General features: G+C 36.4%; 5 protein-coding genes across 7 annotated transcripts; 1 reads left to right on the forward strand and 4 right to left on the reverse strand.

Annotated features, from left to right (window-relative positions):
- Positions 1 to 853: 853 nt before the first annotated feature.
- LOC140977138 (late embryogenesis abundant protein At5g17165-like) lies at positions 854 to 2,794 on the reverse strand. The gene is made up of 2 exons (XM_073441730.1): positions 2,545 to 2,794; positions 854 to 1,354 (listed from the first exon to the last, which is right to left on the reverse strand). Exons 1-2 carry the CDS (start codon positions 2,775 to 2,777, stop codon positions 1,093 to 1,095), a joined length of 495 nt encoding a protein of 164 aa, XP_073297831.1. The 5' UTR covers positions 2,778 to 2,794; the 3' UTR covers positions 854 to 1,092.
- A 6,939-nt stretch (positions 2,795 to 9,733) lies between these two features.
- On the reverse strand, positions 9,734 to 12,390 carry LOC140977139 (cell division cycle 20.2, cofactor of APC complex-like). Its single transcript, XM_073441731.1, has 5 exons — positions 11,880 to 12,390; positions 11,156 to 11,431; positions 10,807 to 11,076; positions 10,132 to 10,713; positions 9,734 to 10,041 (listed from the first exon to the last, which is right to left on the reverse strand). Exons 1-5 carry the CDS (start codon positions 11,979 to 11,981, stop codon positions 9,898 to 9,900), a joined length of 1,374 nt encoding a protein of 457 aa, XP_073297832.1. The 5' UTR covers positions 11,982 to 12,390; the 3' UTR covers positions 9,734 to 9,897.
- A 1,407-nt stretch (positions 12,391 to 13,797) lies between these two features.
- LOC140977140 (uncharacterized) lies at positions 13,798 to 17,600 on the forward strand. Its single transcript, XM_073441732.1, has 8 exons — positions 13,798 to 13,966; positions 14,150 to 14,268; positions 14,356 to 14,433; positions 14,941 to 14,989; positions 15,190 to 15,286; positions 15,913 to 15,965; positions 16,136 to 16,198; positions 17,040 to 17,600. Exons 2-8 carry the CDS (start codon positions 14,165 to 14,167, stop codon positions 17,319 to 17,321), a joined length of 726 nt encoding a protein of 241 aa, XP_073297833.1. The 5' UTR covers positions 13,798 to 13,966; positions 14,150 to 14,164; the 3' UTR covers positions 17,322 to 17,600.
- A 162-nt stretch (positions 17,601 to 17,762) lies between these two features.
- Positions 17,763 to 22,425, reverse strand: LOC140977141 (cellulose synthase-like protein D3). Its single transcript, XM_073441733.1, has 4 exons — positions 22,268 to 22,425; positions 21,046 to 21,937; positions 20,091 to 20,898; positions 17,763 to 19,988 (listed from the first exon to the last, which is right to left on the reverse strand). The coding sequence occupies exons 2-4, from the start codon at positions 21,897 to 21,899 to the stop codon at positions 18,222 to 18,224; spliced, it is 3,429 nt and encodes a 1,142-aa protein (XP_073297834.1). The 5' UTR covers positions 21,900 to 21,937; positions 22,268 to 22,425; the 3' UTR covers positions 17,763 to 18,221.
- Positions 22,426 to 23,366: 941 nt separating this feature from the next.
- On the reverse strand, positions 23,367 to 26,739 carry LOC140977143 (TOM1-like protein 1). 3 transcript variants are annotated; one of them, XM_073441734.1, is made up of 4 exons: positions 26,621 to 26,739; positions 25,594 to 26,159; positions 24,936 to 25,178; positions 23,367 to 23,972 (listed from the first exon to the last, which is right to left on the reverse strand). In XM_073441734.1, the coding sequence occupies exons 2-4, from the start codon at positions 26,110 to 26,112 to the stop codon at positions 23,541 to 23,543; spliced, it is 1,194 nt and encodes a 397-aa protein (XP_073297835.1). In that variant the 5' UTR covers positions 26,113 to 26,159; positions 26,621 to 26,739; the 3' UTR covers positions 23,367 to 23,540. The 3 variants fall into 3 exon arrangements, with proteins under 3 accessions (XP_073297835.1, XP_073297836.1, XP_073297837.1); XM_073441735.1 differs by having other exon boundaries at positions 25,594 to 26,176; positions 26,621 to 26,719; XM_073441736.1 differs by having other exon boundaries at positions 26,604 to 26,713.
- Positions 26,740 to 26,785: the final 46 nt, after the last annotated feature.

The raw sequence follows: 26,785 nt of genomic DNA on the forward strand, positions 1-26,785 counted from the left end.
TATAAAAGGCAAAAACTTGCGTGCGACGGTCTCACAGGTCGTATTTGTGAGACGAATCTCTTATTTGGGTCATCCATGAAAAAATATTACTTTTTATTGTGAATATGGGTAGGGTTGACCCGTCTCACGGACTCACATGAGACCCACTCTATATAAAATGATCTTCTTTCAGATTTGTTCGACCATAGCCACCCTACTCGTTTGCATGGAGCTGATACAACTTAACTCATCAATGATTTGAGACATTACTCACATAAGTAACGTCGAACAAACTCTTCTTTCAAAACAATTTTTTTGTCTTTATTGGAATGTACGTTACAAACAATATCATTTCAATTTAGATCAAGAATATAAAATGACGCAAATTTCGATGTAAACATCTTATGTTAATTGGACGTTATAAACAATATCTTCTCAATTTAAATCAAGAATATAAAATGACGTAAATATCAACACAGACATCTTATGTAGTAGTTGTGATAAAATGACACAAATTTTGACGCACACATCTTATGTAGTGTTTATTTAAGTAACATTATTAAATACTGGATACAACAAAAAAAAATACTTGATACAAAGTTAATATAAATTTACTTTATAAAGTTGTGCAATTTTATAAAAGAAATATTCATGATTATTTTTGTAAAATATTTGCAAACACTATCTATATAAGGAAGTCAAGCACGAGAAATCTTGTTGAAAAATTCTTTAATATTAATAACATTAATAGGTCTATCGTGAGACGGATCTGTAAATGGATCAATTCTACTAATATTTATAATAATAAATACTACTTTTTACATAAAAAATAATAAATTTTCATGAGTGAATAAAATAGAATATTCGCCAGCCGGTATTCCAAAAGTTTTTGTAATCACATATATTATGGGAGGGGGGAAACCAATTTTAAGCCCATTAAATGGCTTGGAAAGTGTACAATTTTCCCACTCCCGTATTACATATTTAAATGGTGAAATAGTTGATATTATGCTACTAAAATCTTTGTACACAGCGTGAGAGTAGTACGGTAAAAAATTAACACACGTGCAAATACTTATTAGGCCGGGTGGAATGGTACTTCTTTCATCAGAGTCAAGGGTGGTGTGGCTTGTCCAAGTCCTCGAGAGGACGGAAGAAGGCCTTTTGCTCCAGCACTGAATTAGCACCGCCGTTTGAACCACCATCCTCATCTGCCAAGGCTGGTCCATCTTTTGCAGGGCCGAATACCCCAGTTTTAGGGTGAGGAGCCCAATATTGTTGAGTTTGTGGTGGGATCACGTTGTCTGGAACCAAAGCAGAGAAAGCATGATCTTCGTCGGGGTTCTTGTCGTAGGTTGAAACGTGCACACCTCTCCTAGATTATCATTAATGAGATCAATTCAACACATACTACAATACATGGAAGACGCTGGAAGAAATGAGAATTGAGCTTCATATGATAGTGTTAAATAAAACAGGGTAAGCCGGATTTAGTTCGTTTCTTAGTATAGCACAGGGTACTAATAAAAAACAAGATTGTCCCTATTCAGCATGAATCACTTATTTTCCACCATACGAAGTATGTTTTGTGTGTGTGAGATTAAAAGGTAAGTGGTTGAGTAGCAGACGTGCATATGAAAGGTAGGTGATCTAGTTATAAACATGAAGATGGGGTGTTTCAAGAATGGGACAAAAACAGTTCTCAACCCAAAAATAGACTGCCTAACAACCAAACTTCATCAAATTACCCAAGCCAAACATAAATGCAAAAACCATGTTCACTACAAAAAAATTATTTTTAATACGACAAAATTATCTTAGTTCACCAACTTACCAAACATTTCTGTCAAAATATCCAAAAATAACCTTTGTGAATCAGATGGAATCATAAAGAAGGCACAGATATTCAACCCCACTAAATAATAAATCCATTTCCTTGATGTGGAGAGGACCAGAGGTCCACACTCCACATGTTTCAGCTAATGAACAATGTCCCCATCTTTTATCCTCTCATCCTATCCCTGATAGTACCTTATCAACATGTTATCGAAAACGTGCAAGCAACATACTCTAAACTTGTCACGTTATATAAAAACAAACCACCTCTCTAATCGATTGACCAGGAAGCATATTCTTTAAATCCATTTATATTTTTTAACTGAAATACAGCAGTTACAATATCTTGAAAAAAAGTTATTAAATTTTAATAAAATAAAATAAAAATACCCCCATCCAACAAAGTATACACATGAAGTAGTGAGCAGATAAAGCTTAGTTGAGCGCAAGATCAAGTGATCCGGTCGTACAGATCCTTGAAAACATAACAATCTAAGGCCTTCAATCTCGAAAAAGGATTAAAAAAAAAATCGAAACAAACTCCAAATAACGAAATGAAATTCCGATCACCGAGAAACAAAGCAAAAAGGGTAACGTCCGTCCGGTCAGTAACACGGCCAGTCCCCAAAAGTAATCAACATTCATGTTAAACAATACAGTCTATACAAAAGCAGCTACAGATAGAACTAACACCACAGTAATTACATACATACACAGAGAGAAGCAAACCTGATTACGGTGGAATCTCGGGAACGGACCCGGCTGACAAATTGCTTACTGAAGATCGCCAATCCTCGGCTCTGCAAATTAGCTGCCATACAATCAAAAATTCTCTGGGAGAACTGGTAATCTGCGATAGAGAAAGGGTTTGGCTGAGAGATGAGGAGGATTAGATGAAGATTGGGTGTCTTTTGTATGCATCTCCCCACCATATATACATACAACTGATCTCTCTTTTTCATTCCCCTGCTACTACGGAAGACCAACCGCCGTCAGATTTCCCTACTGTATCAGACATTGTTAACGGAGTCGTTAACGGGTATGTGTGGACGGTTGAAATTTGACTTTTCGTGTTCTTGATAAATCTTCAATGTTGTAAAAGGTAATCTATGTTTATTTCTAAATATTTTGTTTTATTATTTATCAAATCTCAATTTAGATTTTGTATATTTCAGTTTCTTTGGGTGATTTAAGTCATTTTTCAACATACATATCATTAGTATCGATAAAATGAATAAAATTGTAAAACAAAACTCAAAATTAATAAACTAAGACGAAATTTTGATGACATAAAAGTTAACCAAATGCAAAAGAGACATAAACATACAAAACCAAAAATGCAATTTAACCAAAACTTAATTATTTTTCTTCAATAAGGTGGTATTACAACATATATTTTATTTTCAACATTGGGGATAAAAAATGATGAAATGATTTTTTTAGTCATGTTGTGTGAGCTTGCCTAGCAAAATAATATAGATAATTAAAATATTTTGGCAATGTTTTAGATATAGTGGAACTTTTGGTTAGATTACCTAGTTGAAAAATTGATGTGTATTTCTTATTGTTATTTTATTGCAATTATTGTTGTTATTTGATCAAGTCACTTGTTATTATGATGTTTTTGTGAAAATGATATATAAAATAATAATATAATACAGTATATGCTTTCCAGCACGAAGAATATTCCTACAAGATTTGCCAAGAAAATACGATAATAACGCCAACATTTACAACTTCCAACCGAGTAAACGATGAACCCAAGAAATTGGCGAGGATGGGAGGTAATAACTACATATTGTGTCAAGTCAAACATTGTTCTTTAATAATTAACATTATTATGACATTTTCACGACTTTAAAACTAATTTGATACTGTTGTGAAAAAGTAAAAATTTACGATAAAAAGTAAAAATTTCAAACTCTAAAAATTATCACACTACACACTTTATAATATTTTTCTCTCAACTCAATTGTGATTTTCTTCACAGATGAGAGATCTATTTATAGAAAATTTTTACAAATAATCCAAAAATAAATTACATCATTACCTTCATCATCACACACAAATTTCAATATTCAACACCTAATTTTACCTAATTTTCAACATTCAAATATTCAACATTCAAATATTCAATACACACATTTTAAATATTATTTTTCAACACTCCCCCTTGTGATGATGATCATAATGATTGTCTTCATTACGTGTTTTCATACTACCTCGTTAAAAACCTTACTAGGAAAAACCCATTGGGATAAAAACCATAGTAAGGGAAAAAGAGTGCAGTCACGTAAACTCCCCCTCATGTTGACACGAACAATTCTTCACAAATTTCGTAGATTGCGCATCCCAATATTATATATATGCTTTCTGAATATTGTCGTAGGAAGTGCCTTTGTGAAGAGATCTGATGAGTTTTCACTTGATTGAATGTGACGAACATCAATACATTTATTCTTCTCAAGCTCCTTGGTGAATGCGAAGAACTTAGGAGGAATATGTTTAGTTCTGTCGCTTTTTATGTATCCTTCTTTCATTTGAGCAACACATGCAGCATTATCTTCATATAGTATCACAGGCTTCTCGTCGAATGATAATCCGCATGAGATTTGGATATGTTGGGTCATTGATTTTAACCACACACATTCACGGCTTGCTTCATGTAGTGCAATAATCTCGGCATGATTTGATGAAGTTGTTACGAGCGTTTGTTTCTGTGAACGCCAAGAAATTGCAGTGCCTCCACGAGTAAATACATATCCAATTTGGGAACGTGCCTTGTGTGGATCAGATAAGTATCCAGCATCAGCATAACCAATTATACTTGGATTAGCATCTTTTGAATACAAAAGTCTCAAGTCTGCCGTTCCTCGTAGATAACGGAATATATGTTTAATTCCGTTCCAGTGTCTCTTTGTCGGAGATGTGCTAAATCTTGCCAATAAATTTACAGCAAAAGATATATCAGGCCTTGTACAATTTGTACGATACATAAGGGCACCGATAGCACTTAAATATGGTACTTCTGGACCAACAATATCTTCATCATCTTCACATGGACGAAATTGATCCTTTTCTATTTTTAATGATCTAACAACCATTGGAGTACTTAAAGGATTTGATTTATCCATATTAAAACGTTTAAGGATCTTTTCTGTATAATTTTTCTGTGAACAAATATTCCACATTCTTTTTGTTCAATTTGTAAACCCAGACAATACTTGGTTTTTCCAAGATCCTTCATTTCAAATTCTTCCTTCAAGTATGACACAACTTCATAAATTTTATTATTCGTTCCAATGATGTTTAAATCATCAACATATACAGCAATAATTACGCATCCGGATGTTGTTTTCTTAATGAAAACACAAGGGCATATTGAATTATTTACATATCCCTTTTTCATCAGATGATCACTTAGCCGATTATACCACATTCGGCCAGATTGCTTTAACCCATATAATGATCTTTGTAATTTCACAGAATAACATTCTCTGGGTTTTGAACTTTGTGCTTCAGACATCTTAAATCCTTCAGGGATTTTCATATATATATTACTATCAAGTGATCCATATAAGTAAGCTGTAACAACATCCATAAGACGCATTTCTAAATTTTCAGATACTGCCAAGCTAATCAAATACCGAAACGTAATTGCATCCATCACGGGAGAATACGTTTCTTCATAATCAATTCCAGGCCTTTGAGAAAAACCTTGTGCAACAAGTCGAGCTTTATATCTTACTATTTCATTTTTCTCATTTCGCTTTCGAATAAAAACCCATTTGTATCCAACAGGTTTTACACCTTCAGGTGTAAGGACTATAGGTCCAAAAACATTACGTTTATTTAGCGAATCCAATTCAACCTGGATGGCATCTTTCCATTTTATCCAATCCTGCCGATTTTTACATTCACCAAAAGATTTTGGTTCATGATCTTCATTATCATTTATGATGTCGATTGCCACATTATAAGAAAATATATCATCAATTTCTTCTATATCTTTTCGGTTCCATATTTTTCCAGTATTAATATAATTGATAGAGATTTCATGATTCTCGTCAGTTTGTGGTTCTGACAAAACATTTTCATCATCATGTGTTTCTTCAGGAACATCATTCTCTATTTTGTGATCATTATGTGTTTCTTCAGGAACATCATTCTCTATTTTGTGATCATTGTGTTTCTCTATGAATTTTCTTTTTCGAGGATTTTTATCCTTGGAACCAACTGGCCTTCCACGCTTCAGGCGTTTAATGACATCATGACTATCTTCAATTTGTTTCTTCGGAATTTCAATTCGAGCAGGGGCATTTGCAGCATGTATATATGATTTAGTTACCCCTTTTGTGTCTGCAAATGCATCTGGTATTTGATTTGCTATTCTTTGCAAGTGCACAATTTGCTGTACATCTTTTTCACATTGTTTTGTTCTTGGATCCAGATGTAACAATGATGATACATACCATGTAATTTCTTTTTCGGTATGTTTCTGTTCTCCCCCTAACATTGGGAAGATTTCCTCATTAAAATGACAATCAGCAAAACGTGCTGTGAACACGTCGCCTGTCTGTGGTTCAAGATATCGAATGATCGATGGACTATCATAACCAATATAAATTCCAATCTTTCTTTGAGGTCCCATTTTCTTTCGTTGAGGTGGTGCAATAGGCACATACACCATACATCCAAAAATTCTCAGATGAGAAATGTCTGGTTCTTTACCAAATGCAAGCTGCAATGGGGAGTATTTATGATATGCACTTGGTCTGATGCGAATTAATGAAGCAGCATGTAAAATTGCATGTCCCCATATAGAAATAGGGAGCTTTGTTTTCATAATCATTGGTCTAGCAATCATTTGCAGACGTTTAATCAATGATTCAGCCAATCCATTTTGAGTATGTACATGAGCAACAGGATGCTCAACAATGATTCCCATAGACATACAATAATCATTGAAAGTCTGGGAAGTAAATTCACCAGCATTATCAAGTCTAATTTTCTTGATTGTATAATCGGGAAATTGATTCCTCAATTTTATTATTTGAGCAAGTAATCTTGCAAATGCAACATTTCGAGTTGACAATAAACATACATGTGACCATCTGCTGGAGGCATCAATCAATACCATAAAGTATCTGAATGGTCCACATGGTGGATGGATTGGTCCACAAATATCACCCTGAATACGTTCAAGAAACATTGGTGATTCAGTTTGGATTTTGGCTGGTGATGGTCTTATAATAAGTTTTCCAAGAGAACATGCTTTACATTGAAACTTATTATTCTGAAAGATCTTCTGGTCTTTCAATGGATGACCATGTGTATTTTCTATAATTCTTCGCATCATTGTTGAACCAGGATGTCCTAATCGATCATGCCAATTGGTTAATATTGAAGAATTATCAATTACCATGTTTGATTCAATGGGACGTATATGTGTATAATGCAATCCAGTAGGGAGCATTGGTAGTTTTTCAATCACATATTTCTTTCCTGATTTATATGTGGTAAGACACATATATTTCTCATTCCCTTCATTCATTGTTTGAGTATCATACCCATGGGAATATATATCATTAAAACTCAACAAATTTCTTTTCGATTGTGGTGAATATAAAGCATCATTGATCAAAAATTTTGTACCATTAGGTAACAAAAATTGTGCTTTACCACATCCTTTAATCAAGTCTACATGACCTGATATTGTATTCACCGTTGTTTTTGTTGGTTTTAGTTCCAAGAAATATCTTTTATCTCGGAGAATAGTGTGCGTTGTACCACTATCGGGTATGCAAACTTTAGCTTTGTTCATAGCATTTTCCATATTTGAACTTCAAAAAATATGCAATGAAAAAAAATTAATGACAATACATATGTAAATATAACACATATCATAATTGTACAATAAAACATTATCATATAAATACATGAAAAATAAATTATTGTACATTTATATTCTACCACTATATTGTTCATTTTCAGAGAAATCATTGAAAAAATCTGCAGCATCAATATTGTTTATTTCTATACCACCAACATATTGTTTATTTCTATACCACCAACATATTGGTCATTTCCAGAGAAATCATTCATAAAATCAGCAGCATCAAAATGAGTTGAATCACTCAAACGGTCACTTCGCTCAGTGAAGTTGGTCTCTTTTTCTTTCCCTTTTATCGATTCTTTATAGAGCTTGCAAAGGTTCTCAGGGGCTCGACAAATACGAGACCAATGTCCTGGAGTGTCGCATCTGAAACAAGAACTTTCAAATCTTTTCGAGTGATTTTCATTAACACTCATGTTCTCATGATGCCTTTTCTGTGGGTGGTTCGTGACGCCCTTTTGAGATGAGTTAGAAAAATAACTATCTCTATTGTTTTCAAAACCACGGCCTCGACCACGACCACGACCAATTCCACGTCCACGTCCACGAGCACGACCTCGACCTCGACCAAAACCTTGTCTTTGAATTTGATTTTGGTTTCAGGTTTAAATTCATTTTTACTTACAGCATTTACTTCTGGAAATGCTGATGATCCAGTGGGTCAGGACTGATGATTTCTCATTATTAGCTCGTTGTTTTTTCCGCCACAAGAAGACAGGCGATGAGCTCAGAATATCTCGTAAATCCACGCACTCTATATTGTTGCTGTAAAGTTATATTTGATGCGTGAAACGTGGAAAATGTTTTTTCAAGCATTTCCGATTCTGTGACCTCATGTCCACAAAATTTTAGCTGCGAGATTATTCGATACATCGCTGAATTGTAATCACTGACTTTCTTAAAATCTTGGAATCTTAACATATTCCATTCATCACGGGCGGTCGGAAGTATAACTTCCATTATATGTTCAAATCTTTCTTTCAATCCTTTCCACAGAGCCATGAGAACTTTTTCGATGAGATATTCGCATTTTAAACCTTCATCGAGATGTCGACGCAAAAATATTATAGCTTTTGCTTTTTCTTGTGATGAAGATATACCATTTTCTTTAATGGTCTCGCTTAGACCCAATGACTCAAGATGCATTTCTACATCGAGAGTCCATGGCATATAATTTTTCCCCGTAATGTCGAGTGCAACAAATTCGAGCTTTGCCAAGTTTGACATGGTGGTACTAAAAAAAATTATGATGCATTTTATTAGTTAATGAATATTGCAATACAAAGTAATGGATAAACAATAAATACGCATTCGTAAAAATAAAGAAAACACATGAGGAGGATATTCTCCGATAAGTACAAGATTCGTGAGTATTATAACCAAAATAATTAAAAATAACTTTGTAAAACCCATCTTCTTTTTTCTTCAAAAATTTGATGAAGAATAATTTTAGAGAAGAAGAGAAAGTTGGAGTGATTGAATATGTTTGTGAGATCATATTTATAGGGCAAAAACTAGCCGTTTTGTTACCGTTTATGACCGTTGGTGTACAAGAAAATAAATGTATGTATTTGTATACTTTTATGGTAATAATATGGTGTATATAATATTAGTAATGTTTTAAATAATTATGTATATCATATCACAATATTATAATGAGGTGTCATAAGATATTTTGTTTTTTGTTACCTTTTTCTTCTGTTTTGGAGCTTGGAAAAATATGGAGGACTTTTAGAGCTTCGTGCTGATAACGTGTTGTGAAAAAGTAAAAATTTACGGTAAAAAGTAAAAATATCAAACTCTCAAAATTATCACTACTACACACTTTATAATATTTTTCTCTCAACTCAATTGTGATTTTCTTCACAAATGAGAGATCTATTATAGAAAATTTTTACAAATAATCCAAAAATAAATTACATCATTACCTTCATACACACAAATTTCAATATTCAACACCTAATTTTATCTAATTTTCAACATTCAAATATTCAATACACACATTTTAAATATTATTTTTCAACATATACAAGTTTATTATCTGTATTTGTCACGAAGGAGTGTGACTTGCCATGCCTACAAAATTTAGGAATTATAATACTCCTACAAATTTACATTAAAAAAAATAGTAAGTAATTCAGTTCAATTACAGCGGCAGTCAACGCCAATTACCAACTGAATCATCATCATCTAATGCGGTTCAAGTGTGCAAATGGCTCTACATTTGTCTTGGGTGCCGGCTTACTCAACACTTCAGGTGTCCCAAAAACATTCCAAAACCTAAGAGTTTCATCACCTGCTGCAGACGCCACTGTGCAGCCATCCGGGCTCTGCATCACATAGAATATAGTGAATATAAACAAGTTTTTATCAAGAATTTAAGTATTCAAGATACCAGTCGTCAAAATCAGTTTAACTACCTGGGCCATGAAGAGAACTCTAGATGTATGACCAGTGAGCTCTGTTATCTTCACCATGGAAGGGTATTTCCAGAGAGTGAGCTGATTTTGAGTGAAACCATGTGAACTAAGCAACTCTCGCTCATTCTTGTTCCACAGAAGAGCGCATACTTGTGAACCTGTGTCTACGGAGTTCAAGCAAGCGCCAGTGTGAGTGTTCCAGAACTTTATGCACCTGTCACCTCCACCTCCGCCAGTGGCCAATAAGTTCCCTTGGAAAGGACACCATGCGAGTGCTTTTACAGCAGCAGTATGCTCCTCCAGCCTGTGCAGCCACTGCGTTGGAGCATTTGATGAAGCCACGGACCTGTCCCATATGTGCAGGAGATTATCGTTTCCACCGCTGGCCAACTGCTGCCCAGAGGCTGACCATTTAAGACCACAAACTTCTTGATGATGCCCTCTATAAGTTTCAACTATGTGTGAGCGCACTCTGACATCATTGTTAATGATCTGTCCATCCATTCCTCCAGTGGTTAAAATGTGATTGTTCCAGTCCAAAGCACCAACTCGTGATCCATGGCCTCCTTTTAATGTTCTTAGCTGCAGGATCAGTAATGAATATTGTTTGACTGGTGAATCAAAAGAAACATGAAGAATGTCAACCAAGATATATGAATCATAAAAGGCGCTTACAAGTCTGTTAGCTGTGGAATCCCAAAGCTGAACTTCAGAGTTATTCAGACCAACAGCAATATGCCTTCCATCAGGAGCCCATTTGACACTGGTAACTGGGCCACTTTCTCCATCTATGGTAACAAGTTCTGATGTGTTTCCATCAGAGGCATCCCACAAATATACAGTGCTTCCAAGAGCAATAGAAAGAACATTGGAACTTCCCCAATCCAACAAATTCAAATAGTAATCATCCACAAGATCAGGGGCATCTAATGTCCTCTCAGAAGTCTGCATGAAGACCCGGTGAGGGCGGTAAGTTAGAAGCCCCTATGTAATACAAGAACACTAGAAGAAAAAACCAACCAACCTGGGGTATGTGTCGGCGGGGTTTGGCAGGTTTGGCTTGGTGAGCAGTCGACGAAAACTCGTTTGGAATAGCCTCCACCGGTGTTGGCGGTTTGTTCTTAAATGCCAATATCCGCGTCCTGTTCATGTTGAATGTTTCTGCAAGATGCTTCCTGTAGGCCTCCCTGGACGGAGAAGAGCTAATGGATGGATTTTCCTTACCTTTCCTTCCTTCTGTAAGCATGAAATGTGCATAATCGAAATCCATTGCTGATCTATTAGGTATGAATCGATCCAACTGTTGCAAAACATGTATTCAGTTACTGAGATGCACAAACGGTTTTCTCTCTGGAAACTACGATACATACATGTAGCATAAATAATCTCAGAAAAATGCTAGTCTACACACATTGGAGGATCAACCAGACAATTTAAGAACCCTAAGCTGATACAATCCTCAAAGAAAATAAAAAACCAAAATTGTTTAATTAATAACTCCATCCGTTGGCAGGTATTGCACCCAAATAATGACTTTCCTAAACTCAGGATTTGCATAATCAATACATTAAAAATGATTTTTTTTCTGTCAACTCTTGTCAATAAAAAGGCAGGCTTATCAATCTATAATCTGGCCAAATATACAAAACATTTGAAAGCAGTAGATGCACCTAAACATTCACGACAGATAAAAGTATATCCGTCTGGTAAGAATAACGAGAAATATAGGCAAAGCAACAATGACATACGTTTTCCCTCGAATTTCTTTTTTGTAGATGCTGTTCTTGAAGCGGGTATCTCGATTGAGTCTTGTTCGATGACGCCGAAGAGTTGATCATTCCTGCATCCATCACTATGGGAAAACAACACAACAGGCAGGAAAATATAGCACAGAAACAGAAATACAGATCGAGGTGTGCTTTGTGCGAGTGTGTGAGAATTTGAGTGATATCCACAGAAATCAAGAAATCAAACACGCTGCAAACAAAATTTTTACGAGAAAAAAAAACTGAAACAAATAGCTAAATCAAATTTCAATCTAAAATTTGAATTAAACAAACAATTAAAAGAAACCCAGTAATCACGAGATAGAGATCGTTAAAAGAGAGTGCGGTGGCCAAAGCGCCGTCCCCCCAACAATTCGATAGATCGAGCAAAAGAGATTGTAAAGCGATTGACTGATTGGTAGTATAGTACAAGAAGCGGAGGGGTTTATATACAATTAAATTTTGCGAATTAGGGATTGCTTGCAGCTTGCGAAGTCCGCAAATTTTTTGTTTAGGAAAGAGAATTGTAACGGCTATATTGAGAATAAAGCCGTTGATATATCGTTTGACAAAATTACCCCGTACAGCTCTGCGGATTCGTAGTTAATTTCGGGGTATCTCGGCAAAAGTAAACGTGCAGGTTGGGCCATGGGCTGTTTTTGGTATCCTGGTAAAAGTAAATGTGTTCGGATGGGGTTGGGCCATGGGCTGTTTTCAAAGTTACGTTATCTGGGCTAGGGTTGTGAAGTCCCTTGTGTTCGCGAGACCCGACACTCGTGTATTAGATGTGGTGAAATATAAAAAAAATATACATTCAATAAGTGAGTGTCATCATTGTAATCACAAAAATATGTGGTGAATATGCAACATATCCAAACTATGTTAGAGTAATTAAAATAATTATACTTCAAGTGAAATAGTACTAAAATTTTAAGATAATAAAAAATAAAGAAATAAAATATTTGCCAAAATAAAATAATTTGGGAATGCACCTGGTTGAAAATAGTCTCATCATTATTTTATAATCAAAATTTCTATGTTTTACATAAAACTATATATTTGCATGAAATCGGATTAATAATAATATGTTTCGTTTGATTGATTAGAATGGTAATAAAATGAAATATCACAATTTTGTCATTTTTCTTTCCATTTATACAGATCAAAAGATTGTGAATGAATACCATATCCGCATTTTCTATTTCACAAAAATTCTCGTGAAACGGTCTCATGGATCAATTCCGTGGGTCGAATATCTTATTTGGACCATCCATGAAAAAATATTAATTTTTATGCTAAGAGTATTATTTTTTTATTGTGAATATCGGTAGGATTGACATGTCTCAAAAATAAAGATTCGTGAGATCGTCTCACAAGAGACCATCTCTTTCTATTTTCTTTCCATTTATAAGAACCAACGATTATTTATCATTACTCAAATAAAAAACTGAAAATCACGCTAAATCCAATTAATAATTTCAAATAAACGTAACATTAGAGTATTAATTACGTAAGATTATACGTAATAAGTATTTATCCACATTCATACGTGACGTCAATAAAAAAAATATAATCTATGTTATTTAATTCTAATTTGTACTACTCACGTTTATTTCAAGTATAAAATTTATTTATAAAACGAAATATAAATTTTATTGCTAATAGATTGTGAATTTGTGGCTTATAATACTCTATTATTTGTGATTTTATAAAGAGATTCAGCATACAAAAATATTATAAATGAATATTTTGATACGTTCGTCATATCGTACCGACTAATAAGACGCTTCTCATCAAATTTTATGTGATGAAACATATCAAATTATATCTCGATGACATGTTGAAAAGATAAACATGAGTGGAAATATATATTATATATTGTAAGCAATGGGCTTGAAAAAGTGAAATCGAATGCCAAGTATAAACATACTCAAGTGCCAAACCAGTTTTCTCCCACTGTTATGAGTTAAGGACTAATTCTCTAATTCTACTGTTTACGAAGAGTCGCTCGCTCTCTCTCATTTACCGTTGGATTCGAAGTTCTATTCCCAGAATTTTTATTCTCTCTGGTGAGTTTTCTATTTCAGTTTGGATTTTGTGATTACTTACCTGTTAATCTAGGGTTTTCAATGCCTGTTTCGATACGAGTTTCGATTAAATCGGGAGCTGTAAACAATTCGAATAAATTGTTTTCTTGATTTACTTTTCGTCGTTTGATGATTGATTATTAAGTGAATGAACGCATTCTGCAGATAGAGGTGTTGTAAATGGAGGTGGCTGCAAATGAGAACCCTGAGAACTTGGCTGTTACGGCCGACCATGACGCGGAACAGAATTGCGACCGTTCTGTCTCCGACTTGTCGAATCACGTGTAATAGTTTTAGTTTCCCTATTGAAGTTCTGTGTTTCAAGTATTTATCTATTCTTGTGATTAATTCCTTGTGATGAGAGATAACAGAGGCATAGAATCCCTTCGATTTTCGGCGGAAGAAGTAAGATGTGCATTAGAAACAAGTGCATCCACTGGGAGGTTTTGGTAGGCTTTTCTGTTATCGAAGTGTTCCTTGCTAGATTTGCGTTTCATGTCTTAGACTCTTAATCTGTTTGTTTGTATGTTTGTAATATTAATAAATCTTATTATAGATGCGGGATCCTACATTTATTTTCCATTTTATTGTTGCTGAGAAATTATCATGTATTGCTGTCGCATATTTTGATTAATTATTAGTCATCGGTGCATGATATTCATTATTATCAATAGCATTTGTATTTCCAGTGGAACCAAATATAAAGAATTCTAGCATCAATTTTGACACAAACCTTTTTAACTATAGAACTCCAAAACTAAGTGAATATTTATTAAAAAAATATTTATGAACGACTATGACCCCTGAGCATTTCTATAATTGCTACCTATAACACAACCAGGAAGTCTGATCTACTTCATAAGTTAAATACATGTTAGTTGTATTGCTTTAGAGGAATCTGTTCCAAATATTTGAATTTATTACGGATTAATTGTCATTCTATTGTTTGATCTCAGGCAAGATTGGAAAAAGTTAAAGAATATTCTATCTTACTATCTTAAACAGGTATTGGGAGATATGACAGGTTGTCAACAGTATGTTACTACATTTTGTGTTTCATTTGTTATATCTGAGTAGACCTTCAATCTCCATGACTGTGGTTAAATACAGATTTTGCTCTACCTGCTGGTTTAATATGATTTTTCTGTGAGCAAAATATCCATTTTTTAAATATTGACAATAGTTCTTCTAATTTTCATTTGAAGATCCTGTCAGAATATCCAGAGGCAAAGATGACTATAGACCAACAGTTTTCCTTATTAGGAGAAACCTTCCAGGTGTTGGTGAAAAGGTTGGACGATGGTACTTCCCAGTGGCGCACCTTCTTTATTTTATTTATTGTGATATGATGTCGGGTCTGAGTAATCCATTGACTTTGCCCCAAATACTCTAGTAAGCGACAACGCTTGGTGTAATATGCATGCTAAGCAACTCCGTGTTTGCCGTTTTATTCTCTATTCGGGCCAGGCTCTTTAATTTTTTCTCTATCTTCACTGAAAAGGTGAAAGGCCAAATTTTATTGTTATTTATTGCTGCATGATGTTGAAGTAAGCGGTGTATGTATATTTATGGGTGAGACAAAAATCAGAATCTATTACTCATGTGAGCCAAGGTTCAACATTGGTGATTTCAGACATCCTAAATCTTCTAAGAATGAGGAGCCAAATTTTCTTGTTATTTATTTTGCATGACGTTGAAGTAAGAGGTATATGTATATTTATGGGCAAGGAAAAATACCAGGATTACTACTCTCACATGAGCCAAGATTCAAGATTGGCAACATGAGACATCCTTAATTTTCTAATTGGGTCTGAAATGTTGTTTTCTGAGTCGATGCTCACTTAACAGTTTGAAGAATAGATCTTTCTCGAGTTGATTTAGGATATTAATATCGGTGTCGAGCTCTCCTATTGTGTCATTCTGTGCAGCTCTTGGTAGCTTTGATGAAGGTCCTCCGTTTACTTTGCAAAGGCTTTGTGAGGTGAGCTTGTCAACGACTTCATTACCAGTTTTTTTTCCCTGGAAGTTTCTGTTATTTTCCTTATTGTAGCATTTTTCTGGCCCTGGATCAAGGTCTCGTTGTTTTACCTTCTTTCAATTATATTTTCTAATCTATGCATCTGTAACGTATTTGTAATCCTGATTAAACAGATCCTGTTGTCTGCAAGAAGTATATATCCCAGGCTCGCAAAGCTCACATTGGCTCTAGAAAAGGTATTTCATTGACTTTTACTCTTACCGTGGCCGCCAACACCAATAAAAATGAAAACACCAATTGAATTCGAAAAGAGATATGAATCTGGGGGTTAAACTTTATACTGAAGCAGCTCTTCTATTGTTTAAATTCCCTGAGACTTGATGCATGTTATATTTCATCTTTATGCATAAAAAGCCAGATCGCTTGGTGTTTGATGTTCTTGGAAGTCGTGGTTAGTTCAAAAGGTTGATTTTCCTATATTCTCATTTGTACAGAAGACAATAGAGAGTTTGGTCCTTTGGCAATCGGATAAAAGAAAATAAGGAAATAATTATTTTCCAGAATTTTTTCATGAAAATCTTATTTCCATTTTCACTGTGTTTTTTATGTATCATGTTCCCTAAAAGATTGCCACTAACTTGTTTAAAAATCTAATGCTACCCACAATTGTGGAACTCCTACAACTGACTACGTTGGACCACCTTTACTTTCCTAAAACCAAACACCCTAAATTCAGAAACAAAATTTGATTCCCCCTCGTTTCCTTTAACCCCATCTTATATGAAACCAAACGGAGTCTTTTTTTTAACACCTGAGCTTCAGTTTAGCTGGACAAATCCTACATTTTTTTTTGTGGATTTCTTTCACCCCACTTGGCATTGTTTTTACACTCCAATGTCATGATATGATTCTATCTATGGTTTAACTTTATGATTTGCTTCCTGCCATTATTGATGATCGATAAAGAAAATGCATCATCAGTATTGTACGGCCAAATTTTGGTTTACTCCTGATATACCTACACAATTATGCTAGGATTGTTAAAAATTCAGGTTTTCTTGTTTTTTATTTCGACAGAATTTGTTGGTCACATCTATGTTGACAATCTCTACTGATGGTAATCCGCCTTCCACCGAACAAAGTTCAAATGGAGCTCATGAAGAATGTGGAAGGACCCTGCCACAGACAAATTCAGCAGAAAATGGTGTCAAACCCGCCGAAGAAGACAAAGATGAAATAATGACTGAGGTAGAGGAAGCAGAGGTTCATGAAGATATGACGATAGACATGGAATGCATTGAAGAAGAAACTGTCAGATCATCAGAAGCCGCTAATCCTACTCCAACTGTTAACTCGTAGCATGAAATTAAGGTTTTCAATGGCCCGTGGCTTCAATTATTCAAAGACTTGAAGCAGTATGGATTTATGAGGAGTCGTTGGGTGGCTCGTTTCCCGGTATATGACGGTTCTTCCCTCAACTGTGAGTTTTTCAAGTATAATTCAATTTCTGATGTACGTTTAAGCAAACGGCATTGATATGTTATGCTGTTACGATGTTTGGTTCACATTTTCACATTAGCTATATTTTTCTTGATTATGCAATGCTCGAAACATTTCATGAACTTGTTAGATTTTGAAGCTCTCTTGGTTGTTGCATCCTCATTGCATGCCGTATTCCCGTCATTTATTTACTGTATAACAAGAGCAGTTAAATATTACTGAGTAAAAGACGGAATATTTCTTATGTAGTTGAAATGACCAAAGCTGTAATTGGTATCCAATGTTAACTATTTAATGATATACACATAAATGACCAGAATCACTTAAATTTCTTTTTTTTACATGTGTTAGTTATACGGCAGCAGAAGACATTGAAATGATAGCTATTACTAAAAGATCTTAATCTGAAAAGCAAATGAAAGGAGGATATGGTGAAGGACAGTTCACTCTCTGAGCTTTTCTTGCCCCCTCTCAAAAAATTTCATGTGTGGCTAGTCCTTTACATATTATAATTGGATTGAATCTTGGTAATAAAAATCCATAAGGTAGTCGTCTGAAATTTAGTAAATTTCCAAAATTGACACGTATGATTTCTTTCCTTTTCTTTTTAATGGAAACTTTAAAGAATAAAACCAATAAATGAAATGAATACATGCAGCAGACGCTCTATCTAAGCAGACAAAAGAAAAGAAGAGCCCCCAATGTTTCTGTCTGCTCAATTTCCTTGTAACTCAGACTGCACAATGAACGATTAATATGTCAAGGAAACTGAAATGAGCCCCCAATCTGGTTTGCCCCAGCCGGCGGATTAATTGCCACCCATAGAAGCGATATGATGATAGCAATAAGCCCTGACCAAACAAAAACGATAGTTGGAGTCCTTCCTCTTCTTCCCATTAACCCTTTTGCGAAGGGATATAGATGAGCCAAAACCCAAAAGCTAAAGAACACCCCACCAAGTAAACGGCTCCATTGCGGTATTACACTGTATATTGTCCGGCTGATACCAACTGCTACAGCTATCAGATTAACCATTATGATCACTATTGGAGGGATCATAAGCGAAGTCCATTTTACTACATAAAGATCAGTAAACTCATCATCGCCATCATCGCCTCCTGATTTTGATGTCAATGTGAATGATATCTCGACTCCTGCAACTATTTTAAGGAGGCCTTGAAACACGGCAGCTAAGTGGGCACTAGTCCCACCGATCAGCCAAAACTGCTCGTTCCTCCACCATTCTTCGAGTTCGATTCCAGCCCACTTGACCTCTAGTACTGCAAGACTACAGAGTGTGACAGTGATGATCAGGAGGTATGCTAAGAATGTTACGTTCAAGGTTTGGACGATGAACTGGCCAGTGAAGAGTGACAGAGCTGGAAGAAAGCAGTAAACGATCAAGAATATGGAGGTGAATGGATATATTCCAACGTTGAGGTATGCAATTCTTTGAAGGACCTTCATTCTTGAACTTGCTAATAAGGCATTGTTGCGGGAGAAGAATATCTCAACTGAGCCCGTTGCCCAACGAAGAACCTGATGGAGTCTATCTGTGAGGTTGATAGGGGCGGTTCCACGGAAGGCATCCCGTTTTGTGACGCAGTAAACTGATTTCCATCCCCGGTTGTGCATCCGATAACCAGTGACAACATCTTCTGTAACAGACCCATAAATCCATCCAACACGCCGTCCCCATTCAGTCTTATTCTCGTACCAGCAAGATATGACACTTATTGCTTCTGCAACAGTCGGTGCATCAAGAAGATCTCGAGGTATGGTGAGAGCTCCAGATGGTCGTCCATTCTTGACAGCTGGATGATCAGCAAGAGGTCGACCTTGGAACTCCGCCACAGGAATTGAATCAATTAATAAGATCGAGTTACCAAACATTTTCGGGGCAAGAGAATGATTAATCATTTCTTCGCCATCAGAATCGCCCATTCTCAGAGCCTTGTTCTCTTCTGGTGTATTAGCAATTGCAGCATGCCTTTTCCTTTTTCGGTGGCTGAAGCGACAGCTGCAGAAGGTTGCACTGTGTTCTTTGGACCGAGGTGGGTCAAACCCATAGAGGGCAATCCGCCGAAAAAGACATCCAGTTCCAACATAAACTGGACCCTGTAGCCCATCAAGAGCCCTCATGTTGCCATCAAAAAAGACAGTATTTTTGTTAGCATACCGATCAGATGGGTCAATACCCTCGAATCTCTGTGGAAACTGAACATAACAGATACGATCGCCACCCCTGTCCATCATGAAACACATTCCTTCCCTCATAGCTTGGGAGTTATAAATATAGTGGTCACAGTCAAGATTAAGAATAAATGCACCATTAGACATGATTGCGGAAGCCCGGACCAAAGCATTCATGGCACCTGCTTTCTTATTGTGATCATAGCCAGGACGCTTTTCGCGAGACACATAAACAAGCAACGGTAGACGAATATCAACATCAGTTAGGTCTATAAAACCACGATCTTCGGCTGTTCCACCGAGTGGGTCTTCACTGGGAGGCTTCAACATCACCTGCAACACAATGAGAAGGGGGTAGTATTGTATGTACTTCTTGATACTTGAGCATGACAAGTTTAATTGTGTCTTCTATAAAAAACCAAGTTGAAGATTTACCTGTATTATTCCGGCATGATCACCCTTTGAGTGATCAACTGAAGCATTCAACCAAGTGCCAGGCCAGTGTGTTCCATCCGCCATCCACGTAGCTTTCTTGATCTTGACAGCATCTAAAGGTTCATCTTCTTTCTTCTGTCTCTGTTCCTTCATGGCTTTAATCTCCTCTCTGGCATGATAGGCATCCGATCGACGACGAATTGAGTCCGGCAGGCCATTTATTCGAACCTTGAACTCGTCATACTCACGCTTTACTCGTCTCCGATCTTTGACAAAGTCCTTAAGAACCTTGTTCTTGTAAGGATCTTTCTTCAAATTGAAGTACGATTCTGGATTCCTAGGCTCAATGCTATGCTTTCGACAAAATGGGACCCATATATTTGCAAAACTTGCAGCTTCCGCCATAGCCTCAAAGGTCAAAAGTGCCCCGCCATCATCAGAGACATAGCATGCTAGCTTTTCAACCGGATAATCAGCTGCCAGTACAGACAAAATGGTGTTGGCTGTGACAAGAGGAGGTTCTTTCTCTGGATCTGCAGTAGAGATATAGATATCTATGCCTGGAAGATCAGACTTCCCAGTTGGATTGCCGGGACTCGGTGTTTCGAATTTTTCCTTCAAGACGTTAAGATCAGTAGCTCGATTTATAGGACAGAGCTTTGGTAGTTGGTCAAGAATCCAAGAAAAAGCAAACCATATCTCACAAACTACAGACATTCCCCACAGCCAAACTGCGTCATTGTTTGGATGGCGGATTCTCCATGTCAGAAAAAGCCCAAGAACGACCATTCGAACAACAACTAGAAGGCTGCACAAGCGTACATAATTATGGGAAGCAAAAAGTTCAGTTCACCACATGCTCTCTGCATAACTAGTGTATGGAAGAGCAAAAACTTATCATCAAACAAGATTATGTTCCTACTTCTAAAGGAAAATATAGGCCAAGATGATGTACCGGTATGGGCTGATGATGCCGGCTGGAACCTTTAGTTTACGGGTAAGAGGCCTCCATGGTTTGTTCAGAGGCTCGACAATATCACAATTCTTCTCATTGTCAAGGACTCCCTCCTTCGGCCAAAAAGCATTTCCATATCCATATGTTCCCTTGGTTTCAAATAACCACCGGTTATGATCAAAATCCACCGTCTGGCTCCTCACAAGTGCGGACTTTCTTGATTTCATCAACGACAACCTTCTCTCCAATTTCGACACTGGCGGTGGAAGTTGTGGTAATGTTTGCCAGTTATCCATAGCCTCATCCAAATCTGTTGTCTTATACTGCTCCTTACAACCCGGGCAAATCCCCTCTCCCATTTTGAGGGCATCTATGTAACAATCCCGGCATATCTTGAAATCACACTCACATGGGAGAATATCGTTTCCTCTTTCATCGCTCATCACCTTGCCATCACATCCTTTAACTGCACAAGAAGAGCCTTTCGAGCCAGCCATTTGGGGATGGTTTGATTCAGATTCGATGACCTTATCCATCAAATGAGCCCGTGTAATACTGTTATATCCACCGGTGAAGAGTGAACTAGAGACATATTGTTCTTCAATTTTCTGAGAGGCGGGATTACTAGGCTGGTTGTCAGGTGTTGGTGGCATGTGCACTGTGTAGTTAATAAAATCACTGCTACTAAGTTCACTATCAAGATCATCCCTTGAATAGCTAGTATATCGACCAGATGAGGCCCTCCGAGCAAAAGTAACGTGTGGAGGCAATGGCGGTTTGCCGTTCTGTGAATCAAGCAAGTCAGATGATGTCGATAGATCCGACCTGCTTGCCTTAAATGACTTGGATGCCATAATTTTCAAAGACTAAATGAAGAATGTGCCGTTTAAACCTGAAGAATTAATACAAACAGATCAGCAATAAAGTTCAATGGCCATAGTTAAGGCGTATCAAAGTTCAAGCTGACACGTAAAATTGCAGGCACAAATGGACGCATACATTATCAAACAATCTCGTCCCGCAATCACCAGATCTTTTAAAAAGCTTTCGAAAAAGCCATTAACATCTTATAAAGTACTTGAATTTTTTTTTAATAAATTTACCAAAAAAATTGAACAGGCCGTGATATAAATTGAACAAATACAATTGCGTGAGAGATTTGCTAAACCAATCTTGTATGCAACAAATTGTAAATACTTGAAAATGATGAAATCATATATACCTGAGATTTTCTTTAAATACAACTCAAAAAGTAAAGGATCAGGAGCCGGAGCCGAATTCTACCGCCCCGCCATCTCTCCACTTCTCCTCTCTGTACTCCCCTCTATTTGAGAACGAAGTTGCTGTATTTCCTGTCTCTCTAACTCTCTCTGTATACAAAATATGTACATATGTGCTAGTATGCCTAGCATGCAATACTTATACATAATATGGCTGAATGCGCGTCCGTAACGTAGTTGACAGGCTGGGAATATAAAATTCACCAAATGAGCTCAGATTTTATACACTGTAATATTTTCGGACAAGATTTACTCAATATCTCCACCATCTTCTTTTCCTTATTACTTGGATACGATCGAGTCAAAAAACCACGTCATTAATTTCACTAAAAATCCCATTTGTATGGGATCACTTAATTTTCCTATAAGTAAAATTCTTTAACCAGAAAATTCTCCACTGTTTCATTGCTCAATTACATCTTCAAAAGAAATATAAACACCAGTCACGTTTTCAATAAAATAAATAAATAGATCCTGGGTGTGCGAGTTCGTGAAGTATTCGAGCATGTCGTATAGAGTTTTCTTTATGCAATTTACCTAGCTAACATGATTTGCCAATTATTGTGTTAGTCCGACAGATTATCCATTACGCATCATGACGACCGTAAGTTCTCACATAGTCACATCATTAAAAAAAAATAATTAATTACAAATCCTTATTTTTTACACGATTCAATCTTAATATATCATAGACGAGTATCTAACCATATCGACAAAATTATTATTTCAAAGAAAAATATTTGGTTTTCATGCTTAAATTTCTTATCAATGCCAGCTGAGAAATTGGAAGTAAGGAGAAAAAAAAATTGAAATGGAATCGACATAAATGGCTGATGCGTGGGTTGCAACTGCAAGGAAGGGGCCATCACCGCATTCCACGCGACAACTTGGCATGTCACAGACAACGAAGAAAACACCAAATAATAATAATGCGTTGCACGACCTTGACCTTATCAAATATAATTGCATCAGATCTCCGACAATGAATACTGCCTCCCCCATTCCACGAACAAAGCGCCGATTAACGTATACCCAAGAAACAACAGGTAATTAATGTTGTATTCAATCCAATGCAGGTCTATTGTGAATACATTAAAAAAAACATATATATCTGCCACGAACATGAATGTACGAGTATCCAAATTTCAAAATGATAGGAAACATCGCAATTGCGTTCCTTTTTCTCGAGTAATATAAGTACATGAAGCACGGTACTCAAAAGGTAATCAAATCATCTTTCGGCGTCTGCTTTCTCTTTGTATCATGAGCTGTTTCCGATGTGCCACCGGATTTCTTACCAAATATCATCTCATCCAGATCATTCATCATTTCATCGTTGTTCGCTCCTCCATGGCTTCCAGACCGTATCCCGGATGATTTTCGGACCAAAGATTCTTCTTTGCCACCTCCCACACGGGGTGAGTCGTCAGGCTCTACAGCAACAGGTATCATAGCAGGTTCGGGCTCCTGTGGAACCACCAAAGGTTTTTTCATGTCCTCATACTTGGATAGAACTTTTTGAATCTCGTCATTCACGTTCAGTGCTTCAAAAAGGAGGGCCTCATTATCCCCGGATGACTCTATTATGCTCTGAACAGCGTATTGTGACTCGCGACACTGGCGTAAAAGTGTGATGGTCAAATCATCCTGCAACAAATTTAAAGCACGAGGAAAACCAAAATGAGCCTTCAAACTAAGGCAGCATTGGAAAAATAATATTGTTAGAAAAATAAAATAAAATGACTTTTTGAGCAATCCCAACATTTCTCCAAAAAATAATAAAGAACAAAGAGAGAGAAAGTGTCTGATGGAAAATATGAAATTATTCGGCCAATCATCGGAAAAGATCGGTGCCTCAGTCAGCTTGCACACTATTTACTTGTCCACCTCACAAGCCCAACGTCCCCCCCTCAAATTTGACAAATTCCATTGTAGTGTGTTCCGGCATCAAAAGAACAGCAGAGCCGTTGGATTGAAAATAAAAAACCTTAAAATTTCACAAACATGAAAAGAGCCTGAAATATAAGCACAATTACTTCCTAGGTCAAAATGACAGAAAACAAAAACTTTGGTAAGGAAGAATGTAAACCTCTTTCTTGGACTTGACATTGACATTTATACTTGGATGCACTAAATAAACCTCTCTAATTTTCACAAATATAATTCTTATTTATGGTAAGAGAGACCTTAATGAATAAGGTCAACAAACGGTTCCTTTCATCAATGGCAAAAGGCAACTATGACTCATATAACACGACAAAAATTAAGATCAAATCCCACAAACTTCAGAAGAAGTAGCCCAATGATTTAGAATCTCGATTCTGATGGCATTCAATATGATTTTTTTTCTAAATGAATAGTAAGGTAACAGAACAAGCAAGGATGGATTTCACCCATTTTTCTCGCGGCTGAATGGTGGATGAGAGAACTTATCAAAGAAACGAGTTCGGACCGCATTCTCAAAAATTAGATTTGAATTGATGAAAGAAAAAGGGCAGTAAAAAATAAGAAAAAACCATAATGTTACTTATAGCTTAATGAGCTTTAATACACCCATAAGAATAAGATAACTTCATATGGCAAATTGGACTTTAAAAAACCAAAGCAAACCTGCAGAGCATCTTGTTGTGGTGAAGATGATAAGACAGTGCCTAGCAGCTCTATACTATTCCTAGCTACATCAAAGGCTTCCTTTGTTTGCTCAGCTGAAAAGCTTCGTGCAGGGATAACATCATGTTGTTGTGACAGAGCAGTATTTGATTCTGAAGCCGATACAGATCTAGGAGGAGTAAATATAGGAGCCAGGCTCTCATCATCGCGACCAGGAAAACGTATTCCTCTTGATTTCAAACTCTGAAATGGGAAGAAGTATGGTCGAATACATCGAAACATATTTTCAAGAGATAAATTCCAGTAACAGTGTCATCTGAATACCGTAGCTGACATAAACAAGGTAACTAAGCATGGTTTCATAAAGAAAAGGGGTACATACACAATAAATGAGAAAACTTCCAGCAACAATAATTCATCCAATCCATGAATGACATAAAAGGGATCAGATGACTTGGTTAAGTTATCTTATTGTACTTGCATGCATGAATAATTATATCATGCATCAAACATTAAGGAAACTGTTAAAAGGTTGTGATAATTGACAAACAGAAAACGAATCCAAATATTATTTATATGGGTATGAAAAAATTTACACATAAAAAAAATGGGAGAGGGATTTTTCCATCGCTTGCTCCAATTCCAACTTCAGTGTTACCTTGTACGTCTCTTCATAAACAGGCAAGTAGCGAAGCTCATTTGAGGATTCCCCCCATGACTCAATCAGTGTAAGGGCCTTGTTCCTGTTATTAACCACAGTCTGAGGGTCATCAATCAACTTCACCATCTCATCCAGAACCCTCTCAGCCGCAACCTCGGAGAAGGCTTTCTCGCAATTCTTCACAATAGTTTCAAGCAAAACCAGAGCCAAATACTGAATCATTGGGATCTTTAACATGATTCTTTTCTTTATTCCACGTATCAATTCAATACTGTTAATCCTGTCGTGGTTGATCATGTCACAGAGTTCAAGATTTGTAGCCCAATCAGGCCCTTCCAAAGTTTCAGCTGTGGCTTCCTCCACAAGCTTGTCTGCCTGGTTTGAGCCTTGGAAAAGTTCCTTCATCTTGGAACCCACAGTGCTCACACCAGCACTAAGCTTCAGCCCCAAGTCGCTGCCTCCAATCTTCAAGCGCTCGCCAAAGGCATTGACTTTATCCATCAAATTGTCGCTCATGTTTTCAGTAAAAACCAACGAAGAACTGAATGCTTTCAACCGTTATACTATAAAAGTAGAAAACCTGTTTTAAAAAAGTTAATAGAAAACCAGAGGCGAAAACCCTAAAAAATTCTTGCATCGACAAATTCAATATCTCAAATTAAACAGATAAAGTCCCTGAAGCCGCCGCACTAGCTCATAATGGTTACCGCAAATGTAAAACTAAAGTCTTTTCGCAAGTTGAATACAATCAAGGCTTAAAGCATCGATACAATTTGAGCGAAAGACACNAAAAAAAAAAAAAAAAAAAAAAAAAAAAAAAAAAAGATGCCCACAAAAATCTAGATACCAAACTACAAATCAACGTATGTCAAACAACTTAAAAGACACAGTGGACGGGTAAATTAAGAAGCCGCTAGGCAAGAGATCAGGCAATCGAACAAATTCAAAACAAAAGCTTAAAAAATTAAGCAGGAAATCAGGAAAGGAACACGGAGTAGCGATCATACGGCATTCGAAATAGTACCGGATAGATGCAACGCAAGAGCCGAAACAGAGCTTTGCGTGTTCGCCTGAGTACTGAGACGACTCTCTCCCTCTGACCAGAGATTCTCTTTACTTTCCTATTATGTTATTATAATTATAATTTTATATGGAATGCAAATTAATTTAGTATTATAAAATTGAATTA

Source organism: Primulina huaijiensis, chromosome 5, assembly GCF_012295235.1.
Source record: "Primulina huaijiensis isolate GDHJ02 chromosome 5, ASM1229523v2, whole genome shotgun sequence".
In the NCBI taxonomy this organism is placed as follows: domain Eukaryota; kingdom Viridiplantae; phylum Streptophyta; class Magnoliopsida; order Lamiales; family Gesneriaceae; genus Primulina; species Primulina huaijiensis.

Coding starts and splice junctions, on each gene's coding strand:
- LOC140977138 (XM_073441730.1), bottom strand. CDS start 2,777: ATGAAAAAGAGAGATCAGTTGTATGTATATATGGTGGGGAGATGCATA. Junction 1,355..2,544: donor CGAGATTCCACCGTAATCAG/GTTTGCTTCTCT, acceptor ATGATAATCTAG/GAGAGGTGTGCACGTTTCAA.
- LOC140977140 (XM_073441732.1), top strand. CDS start 14,165: ATGGAGGTGGCTGCAAATGAGAACCCTGAGAACTTGGCTGTTACGGCC. Junction 15,287..15,912: donor GGTGAAAAGGTTGGACGATG/GTACTTCCCAGT, acceptor CATTCTGTGCAG/CTCTTGGTAGCTTTGATGAA. Junction 15,966..16,135: donor CTTTGCAAAGGCTTTGTGAG/GTGAGCTTGTCA, acceptor CTGATTAAACAG/ATCCTGTTGTCTGCAAGAAG.
- LOC140977141 (XM_073441733.1), bottom strand. CDS start 21,899: ATGGCATCCAAGTCATTTAAGGCAAGCAGGTCGGATCTATCGACATCA. Junction 20,899..21,045: donor GGCATCATCAGCCCATACCG/GTACATCATCTT, acceptor ACGCTTGTGCAG/CCTTCTAGTTGTTGTTCGAA. Junction 19,989..20,090: donor ATCATGCCGGAATAATACAG/GTAAATCTTCAA, acceptor ATTGTGTTGCAG/GTGATGTTGAAGCCTCCCAG.
- LOC140977139 (XM_073441731.1), bottom strand. CDS start 11,981: ATGGATGCAGGAATGATCAACTCTTCGGCGTCATCGAACAAGACTCAA. Junction 11,432..11,879: donor AAAGAAATTCGAGGGAAAAC/GTATGTCATTGT, acceptor GTTTTGCAACAG/TTGGATCGATTCATACCTAA. Junction 10,042..10,131: donor GAGTTCTCTTCATGGCCCAG/GTAGTTAAACTG, acceptor TATGTGATGCAG/AGCCCGGATGGCTGCACAGT.
- LOC140977143 (XM_073441734.1), bottom strand. CDS start 26,112: ATGAGCGACAATTTGATGGATAAAGTCAATGCCTTTGGCGAGCGCTTG. Junction 25,179..25,593: donor TTTATGAAGAGACGTACAAG/GTAACACTGAAG, acceptor TTCCCATTTCAG/AGTTTGAAATCAAGAGGAAT. Junction 23,973..24,935: donor CACAACAAGATGCTCTGCAG/GTTTGCTTTGGT, acceptor AATTTGTTGCAG/GATGATTTGACCATCACACT.